At 41.3% G+C, this 20,481-nt stretch overlaps 1 protein-coding gene across 1 annotated transcript in view; it reads right to left on the reverse strand.

The window, feature by feature from the left end:
- The window catches only part of PREX2 (phosphatidylinositol-3,4,5-trisphosphate dependent Rac exchange factor 2), a 1,276,790-nt gene that overhangs the window by 431,331 nt on the left and 824,978 nt on the right, over nt 1-20,481 (reverse strand). Inside the window, exons 27-29 of the mRNA XM_078687188.1 lie at nt 13,005-13,184; nt 10,327-10,421; nt 7,518-7,600 (exon numbers count right to left, since the gene is read on the reverse strand). Of these exons, the coding sequence (XP_078543314.1) occupies nt 7,518-7,600; nt 10,327-10,421; nt 13,005-13,184 (358 nt within the window). The remainder of the gene's footprint in view (nt 1-7,517; nt 7,601-10,326; nt 10,422-13,004; nt 13,185-20,481) is intronic.

The raw sequence follows: 20,481 nt of genomic DNA on the forward strand, positions 1-20,481 counted from the left end.
TCGCATTTTTGACATGTGGCTCATCACTCGCCACTGCAGAGACTTGGTCTGTAAAGACATGTGAAGAAACCCTTACTGCTGCTGCTTCTACGTCACCAACATCGGTCATGAACACTTTTAATGCCAGTCCCCAATTTCCGAAGACATGGTCGGGACGTGTGACCAAAGCACCACAGAGACTCACTGAAGAGCTATGATTATGTATATATTTCACTGCTGCTGTGATACACGCTTTACTTTTACGTTTACACTAGAACTCATACTTGGATAGAACTATAGGCACCCATTGTTGTGTGTTCTTTCGTTAGGTTTGCTAATAACATTATCGTGATACCTACCATGAACAGAACGACATGTGAGTTTCAATTAACTTTTCACTTTACGCACCACACACCTGAGTTTATTCACTGGTTTGCATGTTATTCCCACGTTCACATTGTCGACAGAGCATGAATTTTGTCAGTATATTTGTCTTATTTTGTATTCTACATATGTTTATTTGATACTGAATACGCCGTTATTTTGCCTTGTTTCTAGCTTTGTGGTCCCTGAAGAAGGGCTTAACAGCCCGAAATGCATTGGACTAAGGAATTTGTTGTTCATCAATTTAACATAAACACTAAGAAAGGATCACTGTGATATACAAATGGACTTATGAATAAAATAAGACTGTCATGATGAAATGTTCTTTTTGATATCTTACTTTCATTGAGAAACTCTGGTATAATCCAGAAGATCAGAGTGGAGTGCCAGGGGATGCTTCCAATGACCCATTGGAATCACAACAGAGAGTTCTTCAGTAGACGTCACTGACAAGAGACGCCACCCGGGCGGCACCCTCAAATTTTGATGAACTTTATGAACTGTTTTGATTAACTTTTCACAACTTAAACCTAAAAGGCGGTGCACTTCTCCTTCCTTTGGTTATGTATATATTTGTAAAAAAATATATAGATATATTTTTAACAAGGGGGGAGATTTAGTGTTGAGTGGGCCTGTAATGACTGATGGACTCCGTTGAACTGTAAAGTAAACGTTAGAGTGCAGTGAAATTAATGCACATTTAGAATGTTGAGTTCGCGGTTGCACGCAGAAGATTAAAGATGTGTTATACTAAGCTTTGTGTGTGGCATAGTAATTGGCGAGTACCCAGGCTGGGGAGGACGCTATAGGAGTGTAGAAGAGTGGGTTTCTCCACAGAGAACACTGGTTTCCTCATAAAGAAAATTTCACAACTGTGCTGTTTTAACAGTATGTAATTTTATTGTACATACAGTGCCACATTAGGTGAATCTTAGTGTACATGGTTTTCATATGATGCTGCTTAGAAAGCTGCCTCTGTTCAAAATTCCAGGTATAATCTTGACAAGTTTGCAAATCTCCATACACACGTTTTTTGGGGAGACTGGGCTTTAATATGGTTTACTTGAAGTTATTTTTGAAATTGTGCATGGTGTCCTATCAATTACCGCTTCATACACCAATTTTTGCTAGACCGTCTGTGTCGGAATGACAAAGCTATGTTGATGTGTAAATTAGGTCTGTGCATGTAAATAATGTATTTTAGGTCTGGCCTTTGAGACAGTTTTAAAAAAAATTATACATTATATGCATAATTAATGTGGCTTTTGGTAAGAGGAGTTCATACATTGGTCTGTTAAATTAACAGTTACATTTTGCTTCTGCCCACCTCAGCATAAAGCATGGGACAAAACACAAAATACACCATTTAAAATAAAAAACGCAAGACCCTTCAAAAGAAATGACTGGACTTCCTTGAGTTCTTGGTTGCAGACGGACTTCGATTTCATTTGTGAAAGTAGAGTTTATACAAAGCACGCCTGGGACCAGGTGGGTTTAGAAGCTGCTGCACTGCAGAAATAAGGATGCATTCAGGGCAGCTGTTGACTTTTAAAGGCATTTTCCTACCTGACAAGAAGTCACTGTGAAAGCAGCTAGAGGCATCTGTCATACATTTTGACAAAATTGCATCGTTTAAACAATGTCACCACATAATCCTAATGGAAATAATATAATTGCATACTTAAGCCTGCAACGATGTCTTGAAACATTAGTTTGTTAGATGAGTGCAGCAACTGCAAAAAATGGGTGAAAATTTAATGCTGAAGTGCAGATCTTTGAGTGCAGAAAACAGAGAATCCATTTGCAACTATGCCCATCTTTTGGAAATGGTGAGGCTTACCCTTTTTATAAGTGAGACAAACTAAAAAACATTGGCTTTCACAGTAGTAATACTGCAAACAGGGAGTACGATCATAGTGCCTTACTTAAAGGTTAACTGAATAAAACATCTGCCAATAATTGTAAATGTCTGGCTCTCCATATTCCACACAACTCTAAATACAACTAAATGGTTTCTGAACTGTAAGAGTAGTTTTGCAGCCTGAAGAATTTTCTGGATTCACATTCTGTGCATTATTCCACCATCTCGTGGCTGGGTCTGGAATTCTCCAATATTGTAGTGTTCCTTTGTCTCTTCTGTGTTTTTTGTTTTTGTTGGACCTTGACAGTTCCACCATTTGGTGTCTCTTATGGTCATCATCTTCAGATTTTGTTTTCTTTCTCTCCCATCTTCTACCGAAGGTTGCTGAGTCGCTGGAAATAAAGTAAATTCTTCAAGCTGCAAAACTACTGCTACAGGTAAGAAATCATTTTCATTTTTTAGGGTGATTCTTTTCTGGATTCACACGCTGTGAATTGATTTGGCAGTTTTTTTTTATCTTATGGTGGTTGGGATGAGGATGAGCTTAAATTTGTAATTAAATGTTTTAATACTTTCTGTCCCACTTGAGCTTCCTTATTCGTTTGAATATCTATACAATAATGTTTGGTAAATGTGTGGACTGATGACCAAATAGCTGCCATGCAAATGTCTTGCAAAGGTATATTTTCAAAAAGGCTACTGAGCTCCTTTGATTATGTGTTGAGTGCACTTTTGGCTTGGAATATAGATGTATTCCTGTACTTGAATGACACAATTAAATTGTTTGGGAGATCGATTTACAGACTGTACCGTTTGTCACTGATTTACCCATGTTGTTGTCCATGTTGTTGTAAGTCTTCAGAAGCCACACTGCCAAACTGAAACTCTCTAGTTGTGGATGGAGAACTCTCCCTACCTTCATTGACAGCAGGTCCTGTTGTATTAGTAACTTCTGAATGTTGCCTTGCACCAGCTCCACTAGTTCTGTGTACCATGTTTGTCTGCCAATTGAGGAGCAATAAGAATTAATGCCATTTTGGCCTTCTTGCATTTGTTGATTACACTCTGCAACAGTGGTATTGAGGGAAAGACCTAAGCAAATATCCTTGACTAATTATTCGGCATGGCATTACCTAGGGATTGGTGGTGTGGATGTCTGGACGTAAAATATTGGCATTTTGCATTTGTTAGTGATGAGAAAAGATCTATTTCTGGAGTTCCTCGTTGTTTGGATTTCTGTTTGAGTACTGCTTGATTGAGTTCCCATTTGTGATGTTTTGCTGCTTAGTTTGTCAGCTTCCATATGATCCTTCCCTGCAAGATGAGTAGCTGTTAGGTCTATTTGTTGGTGACTGGCCCATTTCCAGATTTCCTGATAGAACAAGGATTGTGTTGTTTTCTGTTTGTTGATATAAAACATTGTCATAGTATTGTTTGCTTGAATTAATATTAATATTCCCCACACCTCTTTCTGAGGTTAGGAACATTGTTTTTAGTTCCAGGAAATTGATATATTGGACCACTTCTTGTTCCCTCCATAGCCCTCTGACCTTGAGCGAGCCGAAATGAGCTCCCCAACCCATATGTGAGGCATCTGTAGTAATGGTTGCTGTTGGAGTTGGTTGTGCAAATGGTCTTCCTGCTGTAAAATGGGATCTGTTCCACCACACCATTTCCTCCTGTATTTTCTGTGTGACAACCAATAGATCTTCCCATTGTGACCATTGGTTTGGTAGCCATTCCTGAATTGGTCTCATGTGTAACCTAGTAATGGAATGAGACGGATGCAAAAAGCCATCTTCCCCAGAATTTTCCCCACAGTCTTCGTTGTCAGAAACTGCCCCTTCTGGTAAAGGCAAGTTTCTTGAAGTATTGACACAATCCTCTTCAAGCAGGGATAGGCCTTTGCCTCTATTGAGTTGATTCTTGCTCCCAGAAAGATCTTTTCTTGTTCTGGTTTTGAAAGTGATTTTTCTATATTTATTGATAATCCCAGGCTGAAAAGAGTTATCACCTTTTGTATGTCTGTTGTGCGTTCGGTTAAAAAGTTTGCTCTTACTAGCCAGTCATCTAGGCAAGTGATAAATGTGTATCCCTTGCCTTCTCAAATGTGCCGCCACTGCTGCTAGACACTTTGTAAACACCTTTGTGCAGAATTTATTCTAAAGGCTAGCACTCTGATTTGATAGTGTGACTTGTTCATTACAAATCGCAAGTATCTTTTGTGTTTGTGATTCGTTGGGATGTGCATGTAAACGTCTTTTAGGTCTATAGCTGCCATGTAATTCCCCTTTTCCATTTTTCAGGATGCAATGGGGATGCAATAGGGAGATTGGGGAGAACTGTGCTGGAATGAGAAGCAGTGTGCTCCCTCCCCCCTTGTGTTTGAAAGACTCCCTTGAGCCAATCATAGCTGCCAAGGTTTCAGATTGCCATGTGTGACATTTTCATAACTTCAGAGTAATTATGAGTGACATTTTAATGAATATGAGTGACATTTTCTTGCGCGCAAAATCAAGCTATGAAGATAAGGAAAAACATAAAAATGTGAGAAATTACACTCATTTGAGGAACGAGAAACTCTAAATTAACTGGTGCACAGCGTAAGAAATAATTGTTAAATGACTTCCATGTATCAGAGTCATGTCTAAGTCATATAATTGGAATCATACAAATATCCGAAAGCTCATTTGCAATATATTCAATCAAGACTTTGCACACTAGCCCAGGACCTGTTTTTTCGGTTGTTTGTTATTTTGAGGCTTGTGTTTCCAGCCTTTGCCAAACACAGATTGCCAGCCTTTGTTGTGGGCCCCTCCTTCCCGTAAAATCAGGAAAGCATAGGGTCTGGGCCTCTCTCTGACATCAAGAGAAAACGATGTCAGAGAGGCCCCAACAACACGTGCTGCGTGCGCCGGTGATTTCCTGAGTTTTTCCATGATTTAGTGTGATTTGAATATAGATGACAGACCCTGCTGGATTTTTGACCCATTAAAAATAAACTTTCAACTTGCAGTTAGATACACGCCTCACACGGCGCCGGTCCAGGCACCTATGTCACCTTCTGAGCATTACTACCAGCAGGCACCTGATCGCGCGGTACGAGACAAAGGCTGGTAAATTTAACGCATGCAGACACACATTTATTATGATCTACCTCAGCCAGCTGGGCACTAAGGCAGAGAAGGAACATGTACCTCTTGTTGTGTGACTGTCTGACAACCAGCCTTGCGGCGCTCATAATTCTGCTACATTATGGATTCCAGACTCCTCAACCTACATATAAACACATGGCTGGGTTTCGTTTCCAATAGTTGCCTCTTAGTTACACAATATAATAAGTTGCAAGCTGCATTGATGCCCCAGAGCACGACGTGCACTGCAGGGACATTTACACAATAAAAAAAAACTAAGTGCTGCCACCGGCGTCGCGTGCGCAGCGCTGCGTGTGAGGGGGGGAGGGGGGGCTCGACTGTCCACTTACTTATTGACTACTGAACTGCTGCTGCCCAGCCACGATTGTGCAGCACAGACATTGCAGCCTGCTGCCACCATACTGCCAGTCAGTGCTGTCTTCATCCACTCTCTCCGAGGCTGCCGGCAGTCTGAGCTCAAGTCAGCTGAGCTGCTCAGGCAGTCACAGGCTCTACTACCGCGGCGCGGCTCCCCCACCATGGGGACGGACGGGTCGGGACACCCCTCCTGCGGCCGGCCCGGCCTGCTGCTGCCTGTGCGTGCCATGATTAGCGCCAACCGTATTAAACTTCCTGTTGGCGGCCGGACGTGACGCGGGAGTACCGCACATCCGGATTTAATGATCCCAGCTCTCCTGGCAGAAAGAGGTTCAACTCGATACATTTGTAGCGCCGGCTCTCACAGAGCTGCGCCGGCGCAGTCTGCTGTAATACTGTTAGGGACACAGGCGGTACCTCGAGCAGCAGAGAACCCACGGTTCACGGGCACAGTGACAGGTGCCGGTTGGCTCGCCTGGCAGATCACGGTAATGCGTGACATTTCTTTTCAGTGCGGTGATGCGGATCACCGCACTGAAATGCGTGGGCGTCACGCGTGTTGCGTGACGCTTGGCAGGACTGGCCAATGAGCTGACGAGCTCTCCTGGGAGGCACCTGTGTTTCTGTGGAGTGGTACTGTGACCTATGAAGACTTGGGCACCCTTTCAGCAAACCTCTGCTGTCTTTTCCCTGTTCTACATTACTTTTGCTCTCTACTGATGAAGGGCTAAACCCAGAAACACATGTCTAGAGATAACATCACTACCTGTTCCAACTTTGGTGAAGAACTACAGCAACTTTGAAAGTAAGCGTACTGCATTTATCCGGATGCAATGGGGAGAACTGTGCTGGGATGAGAAGCACCCCCCTTGCAATTCCCCTTTTGTAACTGGTATGGCTTCTTGCGGTGCTGTCATCTTTAATTTTTTTCTTTTTTATAAACTTTTTTATACACCGGAAGTATAGTATAGGCCAATTTATTTCGGTCTGGTTTTGGGATTAAGAAATATGTTGAGTATTTTCACTGATTAATCTCTTTCCTGGGGACTCTTTCTATTGCCTTATTTTCCCAGCAACTCTTCTCCATCTTTAAGCAGCTGGGCTGTTTTCACTTTTGAGTGGACGTTTTTCTTTGGTTTCCTTGCTGGTGGTGTTTAGGTAAGTTTAATGCAATATCCACATTTTTTGATGTTTAAAATCCATTTGTCTGATGTCACCTTCCTCCACTCCTAAAGGAAGTCTTTCATTCTGCCTCCCACGTGTGTTTAGTGAGAGAGGCCACTTACTTGTGGGGGCTGCACTCCCACGTGAGGCTGTTCTCTTCCTTATACACGTGCCCCAAATGATTGGCATCACCAGCAGCTGTGGGTCAAGCCATGCTTTCTGTGAAACTCAGGCTCCATCTAGGTGGGACATTTGCTGTGCTCAAAGTCTATGGCTGAAAGGGCTTTTTCCAACTAAAGGGCGGGTATGTTAAAGAGGTAGCGTCCGGCAGGTATGTAGTGACTTAAGCCATTGGGATCTGGATTCTGACTTCCGTTATTATCTTCAGACATATTATCATCACAAAAGAAATGAAAAACTATTGGCTTTGCCAATGCTTGTTATATCTTGAAACCTTTCTGGGAAACAAAGGGAAACGAAATGAGCTGCATTCTTTATTTTAAGTGTTTTCAGCAACAGTTGTTGGAATCACTTGATTCAGAGCACTGTTAGTTAAAAAAAATATCACTTTTTCACATGCCCGAATAGAGACAAAACTGAAATATAAAGATCCATACCTGGCTAAAAAGGTGTTCCAAACAATTGTGCAGCTGATCTTGTTTGTCATGGGAAATACGCACACTCATTGGGAGTTCATCACCTGAACATAGAAAATGACATATTCAGAGTTGCATTAAAGAAATACAATTGTAAGCATGCATGCACTTCTACTTAGTTTATCACAAGATTGGCGGGTATAACTGTGACTTGTCAAGGATTTGTGTCTGATTGCACCCAGTTATGTGTATACCTTGTTTTAACCAAGTCAGGGTTACTATTTTCCAGGTATGGAAAAATCAGTCTGACTATGTTTTTCGGTATTTTGTTTTTTAAAGGGATAGGAAACTATAAAATATGATTCACTTGATAATAACTATGGTTGATGTATGTATAACTTTATCTAAAAGTAATCTTGAAACTTAAGAATATTAATATAACATTACATGCAATTAATATAAAAGAATTACAATTTATATTTCTTCAGGTGAGATATTCTGTGAAAGGATTTCTGTTTGTTTCTTAACTCATGAGAGTGAATTTCAGTCCGTGTTTTATAGTCATTACCCTAAGCACGCTAGGACTCGAAGTCCATAATTATAATGGGAACATGACATCATCTTGTACAATGAGTGCTGCAGGAGGAAAGAAAAGTGTGTCTGAAGGTCACCCTTGCCACGGTGAGGCTGCTGACAGATCTAATTAAGTGGCGCTGTGAGAACAAAGCAGCAAATGTAGAGTCAAAAACAGGAGTAGAAGCAGAGGTATGACTACTGTATTCCTTAAAATCCAACTTTGCTAACTATGAACCTTGCTATGCCTGAAGACAATTACATATGTGTGTGTGCATGTGCGTGCATGTGTGTATATATAAATAAAATATATATCACTTGACAGAACACAGCAATGCAAACAATTATCATATCCTGGACATTGCAATGCAGTTCTTTATTGCAATGCTATGCTCCCAAGTCTTTCTATGGGTAATTGGAAATGACCCCACCCTTAATTTATTGTTTAATGTCCTTCTTTTCACTCACTTTAAGCCTAACTTCATTCCAAGTACAAATATCTCATTTTAAACTGCATCTCCCACCGCAAGCTTCTTTGTTATCTGCTGAGACGCAATACATTTCCCTGTCCCTGCATGCTATTGCTAGTTCTTGTTAAACCAAATGTCTAACAACTGCTTCAATTACCGACCAATCCCACCCACATCGATCATTCCCCATGAAGATCATTGAGAAAGCACATCCTACACAACTAGGAACCCAGTTTAAGATCACCCTTCAGGACAAAGATGGCAAGCATCCCAGGCGTGAATGACACCTTGCACGCCACAGACACCTGTGGCCCAGACTCAGGATCTTGGTAGATCTCTTAGTAGTAGTTTCCTACTAACACACATTGGATTGCAGGTAAAGTAGGGAAATAGCCCGTCAATTACCTCTTTTAACTAATTCTAACAAGAGGGAACCATTAGATCTTGTGACAGCCACTAAGCTACCCTCGCCTCCAATCTTTAACATGTACACTGTTGTTTCCTCACAAACAACGCATGAAGTTTCTTCTGTATTTCAACAATACAGAACTCTATTTAGCATCTTTAAAATACATGCCAGCCACGTAATGCAAGCATGGGTATCAAATGCATACCTCAATCTGAACACAACTACGATAAACGTCATCCACGACACCAGTAAACAGGCCACACTCCAGGTTTGACTCTCTGAAATGACCATAAACGGATTAACTCTTCATCTTTCTATTAGAACAAAACCATTTACAGTCATCATTCATAGAAACCTCTCCTTCAAAAGTCACATCCCTAAGAATGCTTAAACTGTCTCAGCACAACTCCCTTTTCTGTGTGTGATAAAACCCACCCTGCCCAAATTCTCAATTCAGAAAGAAATCAGTCCCACTTCTCTCCCACCTGGAGGGTAGAGCTCCCTTCCTGACTTTACTCTCCCTGCTTCCAATCTAACTATACTGAAGAACATCCTTTATGAATATGTTTCACTCATGAAACAAATAAAGAATTATACATCACGTCTATGCAATTGCAATGACAGTTTCAGTAAGTCTACGGCATGTTGCCTGATGCATATCCTGCAAGACAGTACCATCTACTACTGCATCATCCTATCTGGCTGAGAAACTATTGATTCGAGGAAGCTACCACAGCACAAGGAACAGCAGCACTGCTGTGTGAAAAAGAAATGACCTCAAGGCAAACTTTCTTAATCTATGTCCCAAGGACCTCGAACAACATCTGTGGTACCATCAAGCTTGCCACCTTACTCCAGAAAGCAAATAAAACTAAACACTTCGAGGAGCACCTTTTATATGACTAATAAATAATCACTAAGCGTCAGCCTGTCTGACCTAGTAATGAATAGAGATTCACCTTTTCCCCAATGCTCACAATTTTGAATTCCCCTCCCTCGCTTGCACTGAATACTGATGAATGTTCTACCGCATTATTTTATAGTGCTTGAATAATTCCCATGTGAGTTTATGCAATATCAAAACCTAAACTCAGAACTTGTAACACAGGGGACAGTAGCAACAAGCATGTGTCAGTCATACAATTATAAATAGGCCAGGTAATAGTTGGACACTGGATGTGGCGCCCTTACTACCAAACAAACCCCTAAACATACTCATTAGATATGAATAATAGAGTAGACATCAATCTGAAAAGGTTTGAGGTTGGGAAGGGCATTTCATAACCTAGCATTCAAAAATAATTAACTAACAATCACTGATGGGGCATACTTTTGTTTACTGTATTTCATTTACTTACTGTATATTAAGTTTACATACCTGAATCCATTTCATCGCTATGAAAGTATGAACTACACTGGCTACTGCAGACACTAGTGAAGGAGGCTATAGAGTTCCTGTTGCTGTTGCAGTCACTGAAAAAGAAAACAGTGAACTGTAATCCAGCTGAAAAACACTGAAAGAAAAGATATTATTGTCTTCCTTCCAACACTTACATGCTGTATCATATTGACCATTTGGCACTGATCTACATGCAACAGCTCCAATATTATTGACTAGTTTATTTCTCAATCCCCTCCTTTTCAGTTAATCACTATATCTGAAATATGTACTGGCCAAAGAAATATTGTGAGCACAACTGCCTTGCACACTGACTATGCTACCTTCCTCCATGCGCCAAGAACATAGTATAAATGCAGTTGTTAGGAGCCTCCTAAGCATCTCCTTTGAAAATGACTAAAGAGAATAAACAATTAATTACATCTTACAACAGTGGTACTAAAAAGCATCCATTAGCACAACAGATAATTTCCTCAAGGACCTTGACTCAATCCTAGAGACAGACCCCACACCCAACCCTTTTATCAACCTGTGTGACTTCAAATTAGACTTCAGCAATCATTGTCAAACCGATCTTACCACTCACTATCCAAAACACCTACGCTTCCAACTCATAACACAGCAATTAACATCATCTCCAATTCTCACACGTACCTGCCCTCATGACTGCCCCGTACCTCCATGTTCCTGCAACATCAATATCAAGGGCTAGAGTGGAAACCAAAATCAGCCCTGGCAAGAATGTTCAAAGTAGCCCATCTGCCCCTTCTAGCTTCAAATCATTTTAACTACATAGTCCATCCCTTGCCATCCTAGAGCCACACCTTCCCACCTTGAGTTTAAATGTGGTGAAGACTTACCTACTTAACTTGGAAAGAACGTGTCTGTAAATCCCAGTACTTTAAACCACCCAGACATTTTACATATTTATATGATATAAATAAAGGTTGTTTAAATATAGTTGTATTATTGATTATAATGGTTGTGGCCAGAGCTAACTATTGCATTGGAACTTTGTAAAGTGTTACTTCAAAGAGCATCTGTTCACAAGTAATTTGAGAGAATGTTTTTCATGAGAAGCAAGACACTGAAATTACATTCTAAGGAAAAGGAAGATTCATTATGAAAAGTCAATGAAGTGCATGATCAACAGAAATGGGGCTGCATGGGTCTCCTCCCTATCCAGAGGAACAAAAGAGTATGGCCCAGATGACCCTTCACACAAGATGCAGCGCCATGCACTCCAGGGCATAAGCTGCCACAAAGTACCAGATGGTGTGATAGCCCTTCCCCGTCCAAGTTTGGCTTTCATCTTGAGAGGCAGTGATAGGCACTCACATGGTCTCCACAGCACTCAAGGTTGAAAAAGGCTACATTTGGCGGCCTCCTCCCATCTCCTAGATCCATTACTACCACTGAGCAGGTTACACTCAGCATCTAAATAGAAGTCTGTCACCAGAAAACTTCAATGAGGGGCATGGGAAAGTATTAAAGAAACTACAGTTTTTTCTCCATGGAATGAGGGCTATTTTATTTATTTATTTATTTATTTGTTTGGTTTTTTTAAATCTTTTTATTGGTATTTACAGTTTACATTTAATAACAGAACCACCAGCAGAGACAATGCAGTGGGGAAAATACAGCCCTTCTTAAGTGCTATTGGCTTATAGAATAGGATGGTTCACTAGGAAAGAGTGGAGGGTTACTAGGAGTGCAGGATCTCTACATTGGTGGCCAGCCACATGTGTCAGAAACACTTTCCTAAGGGTGGCATAGTATGCAACAGTTATTTAAAGTGAAGCTAATTTTATATATTTTTTTGTATTTTATTTTGTTTGGAATTTATATTTTTCTTTCAGCTACTTTCAGCAGTTTAAGAGCGGAGTTATTAGATGAAGCAGGTCAGCAAATACACTAACCATTTGACTTTTCAAGTGCCACATCCAAATGGGGTGCAAAACCCCACTCCATGACAACCTTAAGAAACTCAAACCCTACACTCTAGAGAAAGAAACATTTTTATATAGAAATGAGGTAAAAACATCCCCACCACCAGAGATTAATGAAAGTCAATCTCCACATAAATACTATTTCCAATGTCCCCTTTAAATGCAACACTCATGCCATTTCTCAGAGAATGTCATGGAGAAGACACCAAAAGAAAAGAGATCTTCCTGCTGTAATATATCCTTGTACGATACTCACACTCTGCCCCAAGGGTGTGTAGGATTTTTACAATTCCAGTCAAAATATGCATTTGTCCATTTAAGCGTATCATGCTATCATCTATCAAATATACTAATTTGGTTCACAGCTGAACACAGTTTGTGTGCTTTAGAAAGAAATCTGCTACACCATGGGCATCCTCTGGGGCCCCATGGTGGTCCCACCCTGTACTTTCAAGAACACTACTCTGCAGACTTCATAGTAAAAAACTTTCATTAGAAGAATACAGATATGCCAGTGAAAACTAGCACAGTCTTGCCCAAATGTAAGTAAAAAACTAACTTAACACATAAATAAACCTGCAGTTCCAACCCCTAATTGGTAGAATAATTCTGAGCATGTGAACCTAGAAGAGAGTTTATGCTGCACGACCAGGATTTATGCAAGCGCAAGATTTTACAAGCTTGACTCCTTCGAGCAATTTGGATCACCTGTAGGAATCTCGGTTACTGATGGTGTCGTGTCCTGAGTCTTCCTGCTCATCTCCCGCTACGTTGAAGCACACTTTCTTTCCATTCTTCTCTCCCCTTTCATTGTCATTTTCTGCTGTTATCAGTGACTCGGGTCTCCTGCGCTCCGGCCTGGGAGAGTATGTTATTGAAGAGAGAAGGCTGAAAAGTAACAAACACAACCAAAGTCAAAAATGGCTTTCCTCAAACTGGAGAAGAACAGAAAATAATAGTGATAATATTCGTCACGGTCCTCACATATTAGGTCTTTAAAGATTTGGTTTCAACAATATGCTTCATGCAGGTGAGGGCTACCAACAAATAAAATATGAGGTAAAAGACAAAATGTATTTTTATAATCTGTACATCACCTTGAGAAAATACTCGCTAAATGAGTTTCTGCAATCAACATAGTAATCATCGATTGCAGTATACATTGTTTTAACTCTAGCGAACGATGCATGGCATCTGCTCCAAAGATCCATTTTAAAACACTGCAGTATTGATCCACAACACTTGTAACATTCACAAATGAATACTCTGTGAGCTACATGAGCTGTATCATTGTTGTGTTCTGTTCTGCTGGAGAACGACTCTCAATGGAAAAAGCAGTTTACAAGTCACAGATTTACACCTACAGTTTTCATAAAATTTCTGTTTTATTGAAGTTCATAAATTTGTCATGGACTGGAGATGAAAACCTACAAAAACAATACTAGCTACATTCTCCTGATTATACCACTAAACCTGATCACTTAAATCAGCAACAATTTATTTTAAAAAGTCAGTGACAGAACAGAAACATCTTTTGGTACCCTTACCAGCTTCCTCCCAAATTCCACTACAAAACAGCAACATGATCAGAAATTAAAATCCCATCAATCTGCAACTCAACACATTAAAGATTCTGAACATAATAAACACTTTATCCTTGAAAAAATCCATATAATGCTGAAAGAAAAGCCAATAATCTACCCCTCTGATGCAAATAATCCCACATCGCAGGTAGTAGTAGTAATAGCTTTATTCGATAAAAACATATCATAAAAGCGTTTCTTACATCTTTAAAAACAATTTTGTCAACAATCACCAACATTAAAAACATATTATATACAGAGCAGCATATTGGGCAGGGGGGCTCATTCACTGGATTAAAAGTTTTTTTGCAGTTCTTAAACGCCAGGCCCAACTCAAAAATTTTGCCATACAGGTAGAAAAGAGGGGTCTAGCATCTGTACGAAGTATACGTAGGGCTTCCAAATGAGAACGGGTTCCCAAACACCTGCAGAGGGGCTTCAACCACCTCTGTCTCGGGGCTGCGTAAACACTACACTCGAACAACACATGGGACACAGATTCTACCCTTAGAACACAAAAGGGGCAGTAGGGTACGGTTTGGGCGGGCGGTTTCCAGGTGGAGGTAAACTCACACAATGGAAGCACCCCCACCCTAAACTTAATGTACAATGATCGGTCCCATGAGTTCTGGATAGTGTCTAGATAAGGTTCCCTATACGGGATCTCCTTGATTGACAAAAACAAGGCTACAGATTTACAGTGATTTGTACTACGGATCCTCTCGATGTCTACCCATGCCCAATAGGCCTTCTTTAGCTGTTGTTTTGGGGGTGCAGATTTGTTGGCCCAGGCCTCTCCTAGTCCTATTTTGTAGAGCAGCTTTTTAACCTCCCTAAGCCAGATGATCTTGTGAGAGCCTGGCAGGGACATGATATCATTTAAGGCTTCTGCATAACTGCTAAGTTCTTGCACATTCCAAATTCTGGACCATAGGAGAAGCGGGCGCAATTTCGCTTGATCGCATATTGCCCGGGTACCTGCATCAAGCAGCAGTGGGATTGTTGGTGTGCTGTGGGGCAAGCCCATAAGGTCTTTGTGGAAGTTGTTCTCAAGATGGGCCAGAGTATCAGCTCTATGTGTGCCCCACAGTTCGGCACCATATAGTGCCGCACTCACAACCCTTGCCCTATAAATATCTAGGGGGGCCCCAATTGGTTTTAATGTTGAGGCACGCTGTTCCTTGAGCAATGCACCTGCCACCCTTTTGTGAGCCAGAAACACCTTTTGGTGGTGTGCCTTCCAGCTCATGGTGTCACTGATACGTATACCTAGGTAGTCAAATTCTTTGACTCGATCAAGTGGGACGGAATCTAAGGCCGGTGGAAAAACAGACTTTTTGGGTGGGTTAAGAACCAAAAACTTGGTTTTTCCTATGTTTATAGCCAAACCCCTTTCATCACAGAAGGCATTGAAGCTGCAAAGCAACGATTGGATGCCCATAGGTGATTTCGAGATAAGGAGGGTATCATCCGCGAACAGGAGCGTTGGAACTTTCCTTCCAGCCAGGGTGGGTGCATCTGAAGGCTGTTGGAGGAGATGCTCCACCACTCCGTTAATATAAAGAGAAAACAGAGTGGGGGCAAGCACACACCCTTGGCGGACGCCCCTGTCCACGGAGATACGAGATGTTTTCTCTCCCTGTGTCCCCCATCTGATTTGGGCAAAATTTCTGGCATTAAATTTTACGAGCAAGGACAGCAAATAGGGGGGGAGGCCTAACCCATCGAGGACGTTCCATAGGAGTGTTCGTGGTACTAGGTCGAAAGCAGTCCGCAAGTCAATAAAAATTAAGTACAGACTGCCCCCTCCCAGCACCACCACTTTCCAATAAATCATTAGAAAGCGGAACGTCTGCTCGATTGTGCCTGTTCCTGTTCTGAAGCCTGCTTGAAGATCCGACAAAATCTGATTTTCATTGGCCCACTGAATAATCCTACCCAATACCACCTTTCCTGCCACCTTCTGGGATGAATCCAATAAACTAATGGGTCGATAATTCGCTGGGTCGTCCCTGGAGCCTTTTTTAAAAATGGGTACGACTTCAGCGCCCCTCCACGAGTCAGGAAAAACCCCGCCCAACAATACCTCGTTCAAGAGGGAAGCAATTAGTCTGCTCCAAAAAGGAGGGTAATTCTTAATTAGGTCTCCTGGGATTCCATCAGGACCTGCCGCCTTGTTTGAGACAATACATCGAATTGCTCTCTCCACTTCCAAACTGGTAAATAGACCATCATGACATGGGAGGTCAGCTAGAGGATTAGGAAGTGAGCCCAGAGGTGAACAAGCTAACTGGGTCGCACCTGAAGGAACGGAGTACAATTTCGAAAAATGATTAAACCATACATCCCCTGGAATGTTACAAGTTAGCTGGTGGTCAGTGGGCATTTCCCTGGCTCTTAATAGGTCCCAAAACCTCTTAGCATCCTTCCTAGTGCTGGCCTCTACTAGGTCTCCCCAAAAATTAAAATCATAATCCTGCTTGGCTACAGATATGATTTTTTTATAAGATTTTCTCGCAGCCCTAATATTAGCTGTGTCTTTAGACTTTAGTGTGGCAACAAGTTCCCTTTTAGCTGCACGACATTTGGCAGTGTACCACTTGTCTGTCTGTTTGGGGAGAATATTCGGGGGACCCCTACGAGTGGATTGGGGAACAACGAATAAGTCGCTCAGTGCCATTATGGTCTCGGTGAATATGGGTAGAGTCTTTTTGCCAGTGGGGCTTAAAGTGTCTATCCATCGCAGGTAAATGATTATCTTTCCACAAAGGAGACGCTTCCCTACACTTGCAGACTACAGCTGAGGCTACACTTCTATCTAGCTGAACATACTAAGTGGAAGGATATAAAAACCTGTGATAATTTATTTTAGTTGTACGTTAGGTCTTTACAAATAAGTCACAATTAAAGGACCCTCCCCCACATCAAAATCCACTTCCATAAATGCATATCTGCCCTCTTAATTTTTTATCATATTTTTCATCATCGAAACATTTTTGACAAAAGTATTTACAGTCCTCCTTGACATTACCACAACATAATAGAGGATGTATTAATTAAGTTATAACATTAATTTCATCACAACGAATGAGTTGTCTATTTACGAGCTATGCCAATTTGCAGATTAGCATAATAATTTACTATACTTCTCATGGCACATTCAAATTCCATGAAAACATTCATATTGATCTATTCAACTCCTTGTGTAGCGTGTACCTCATTGCAAGTTTCCTCAACATCAACAGTATAAAAATACCATAAATGTTGGGTCACATCATTTACTGGAAGAGCCCCTCCTTACCCTTCAACCACGATAACACAGTAGGAGAAACATGAACATCAAAAAAGTGTTTTTAGCGATATGTTGAATTTTTTTTTAGAGTATGACCACAATAAGGAAAATCCTCATATACAGCATCAACATTAAAAAGGATCAGAGCCCTGGTGAAGCTCATCCTACCCGAAGGCAGAAGAAAACACTCTAACTATGGGATCAATGCCCATGCACATTGCCAACTAAGGGAGGAGTCACTATATCTTGTGACTCAAAAGACTTCTTTGAACAAAAATAAGTTGTACATGTCCGAGCCCAACACTCGATGGCAGGAGTAAGCACAGTGAATGTATCTACAGCTACACATGACACAAGCACAACTTTATCTCAATAGCCATTCCTAGTTGTGACACATTCAAAGCATTGTAATTTTAATGCCATTTATTTACTACATTTTAATCACTAGTTTGACCTGAAAGTGCTATTACCTAACCCTCGGAAAGCTATGAATTGGTATTGTGTTGGTTGCCCTGCCTGGCTGACTCACTCAGTCTACAGAGCAGCTCATTCATTTTTGTGCTACCATTACATTTGACATTTACTGTACACTTGTACTTAACTGATTATGAACAAGACATTTAAACATTTGTGGCTATAATTGATGCCCCTTTCTCTGCTGACATTTTCGGAGGAATTATGAATGGTGGTGATACAGTTTAACCAATGTCCTGATCCTGTGCTTATCCAATTCTAGAGTTCGAAACTATGGCAGCTTTAACAGCCAGACTGACTCTTAAACCTACTGAGAGGTCTTTGAACTGTTGAGAAAATCAAGAGGAGTTGCTCTTTCTGCAGATATAAAAATCGATTGTGCTATTTAATAACATTATTTATAGTTTAGCACTTTGCCAATATTCATCACTCTGTATGCACTGTTTGCCACATTCATGTTTTTAGAATTTTATGTAAATAAATGAAGGAATCAGAACTTAGGCAGCACATGAGATGTCCATCTTTAAGAAGAAAGAAAAAACATGACTCTACCGCAAACTGCCTACATTTAGCGCTGGGACACTCCTTGAAGTATGGGTGAATCCCAGTCATCATCAACATTGAACTACCCTACCATTAATTGACACTGTACTGGGCTACCTCTGAACATTTAAAGGTATCCACATTTCTTCTATAAGGAACACTAGTATGACTGACCTATTTATAGAGCACAGGATGTCGGTGAGCAAACTAGAGAGGTGCTTCTGTCAAGATGCTACTGGCTTGATGCGGCATATTCAGCACATTAGGAGGAGATGAAAGAGATGTTGAGAGGTGTGTCAAGCAAAGGATATGAGTCAAAGAGAAGGATTCAGAGGGACAGTGCTGGTGCCGTGCTATATAAAACTTTATAAAAGAAAAAAAGAAAAAAACAGGAAGATGTACATGCGAGAGTGAAGAGAATGGGCTAAATGTGTGGAAAGTAAAAATACATACATAATAAACACAAACATAGAAACATACGGGTAATATAAGCAAATACTTAAGATCATTAAAAAGAAACCTCAAACTACACTTCCAATAACTTACAGTCCTCACTCAAATTTATCTTGATTTAGAGGGCAGAGTATAGCAATGTGGAGCTTAGCCCCTCAACCCACGTATGGAAAGCTCCTAAATTAAAATGTAAACCACCAGTTTCAGTATCAGCCTCTTATTGTTTCCTTCCTCTCATATCCTAGTTTTTTCCCATCTACCATGTTTTCTTTGAAGCAACTAGGCAGTGAATCCGACACTCATCATCTGATCCAGACCAACACAAAGGATGCCTGTGAACTCTATGTGAGGCTAATGCATGCACAGCTATGCACTTTTAAAAACCAGATTCCTCATTAACTGCAGTGAAAAAACAAATAAGCAAGAAGTCAAGGGCTATCAGGCCCTGGCCTTCTACTGTCAGCAACTGTCAACATAGACATAAACTAAAGGAGTATATGGGTCCACTGACTACGCCTAGCTTGCTCATTGGTAACCTTGACACTCCTTCTTATCATGCTCTCTCAATAGCAAATAGGAGGTAGCTGAGGGATTAAGAGTAGAGCAGGAGATCAATGCTGTGAAGCGATGGGTGTCAAAGTGCTGCCACTTTTGCAACAGCTGGCGTTTAGATGAATCAATGCCTATGACTCTCATAAATCAACATCAAATCCATCACACCAGCCACTAGAAGAAGGCATAACAGACTCAAGACATAGACAGAATGCATCATCTGGCCCACCTCATTAGCAGTTGATTTTACATTGGAGTACTACAGTTACGTTGTTATACAAGTGTTGCTAACTGATAATGGAACAGAAACTACGGTCAGACATATGAAGCCATTTCGTGATTGCAAGCACTGTGTAGTGGGCCCCCAGGGATTCTGGGGGGTGTGGGGTGAACATGGGGGTTACCTATGGTACCCCCCTGCAGTTCCATGCACAACACGGTAGGCACCGTGCGGTGGAAGTGCACGACATGCCTTCCTAACATTGTGGCGGGCGGTGATGAGAGCACTGCCCGCGGCAATGTCAGGAATGCAGGATGCGCCCGCCAGTGTGGCGGGCGCATCCTAATGTCAGCAACGGGACCCCCGCACCAATGGCGTGCAGTCCCATTCCAAGGGAGATGGCGGGCAGACAAAGTCTGTCCGCCATCCTAATGACCCCCCAAGTCTCTATGCAAAACTTGGGCAATAGGGTGTTGTCAGCAGATGCAAGAGATCCGTCAAATTTAATGCCAAATCATGCTAATCGCAGAAGAAAATGTGTTGGTGGCAGTGCATATATGAATGCAGTGCGCAGCACCTCCTGAACTATATGCTAAAGAATCGTCCTGCTCTGTGACCCTGGTGTTACAATCAGTGGCTTGCACTCACTTGTTTATATCCGGCAGTACAAAGATTTGCTCCTTCAAACTTCAGAGATTCTTGAAGCATTCATTGCTGAGGAGGTCAGTCAGTCTAGTGTGTTAGACTTTGCAGCAGTGATGCTTGCACTAATTGAAACACTCAACTTAAGTCAAGACAAACAACTTTTTCCAGAGTGCTATGGGACTCTCATGGGACTTACAGTAGTGGCAGCCATCTTAAAACCATAGAGTATATGTTCCTCATGTTTTAAAGCATTCCTTGCCAGGTAATTGTGGTACTTAGTTGCTGCAGCCAGAATCTTGTTGGCAGAAGATTGGAACTCATCACACTTTTATTAGGAGTTTTCAAGGACTTGTTATTTCAGAGAAGTATAATGGGTAAAACTTGAGATCAAGGAATTAGACTACGGTGTGCACGTTAGTACAG

This window comes from Lissotriton helveticus, chromosome 4_1, assembly GCF_964261635.1.
Source record: "Lissotriton helveticus chromosome 4_1, aLisHel1.1, whole genome shotgun sequence".
Taxonomy (NCBI): domain Eukaryota; kingdom Metazoa; phylum Chordata; class Amphibia; order Caudata; family Salamandridae; genus Lissotriton; species Lissotriton helveticus.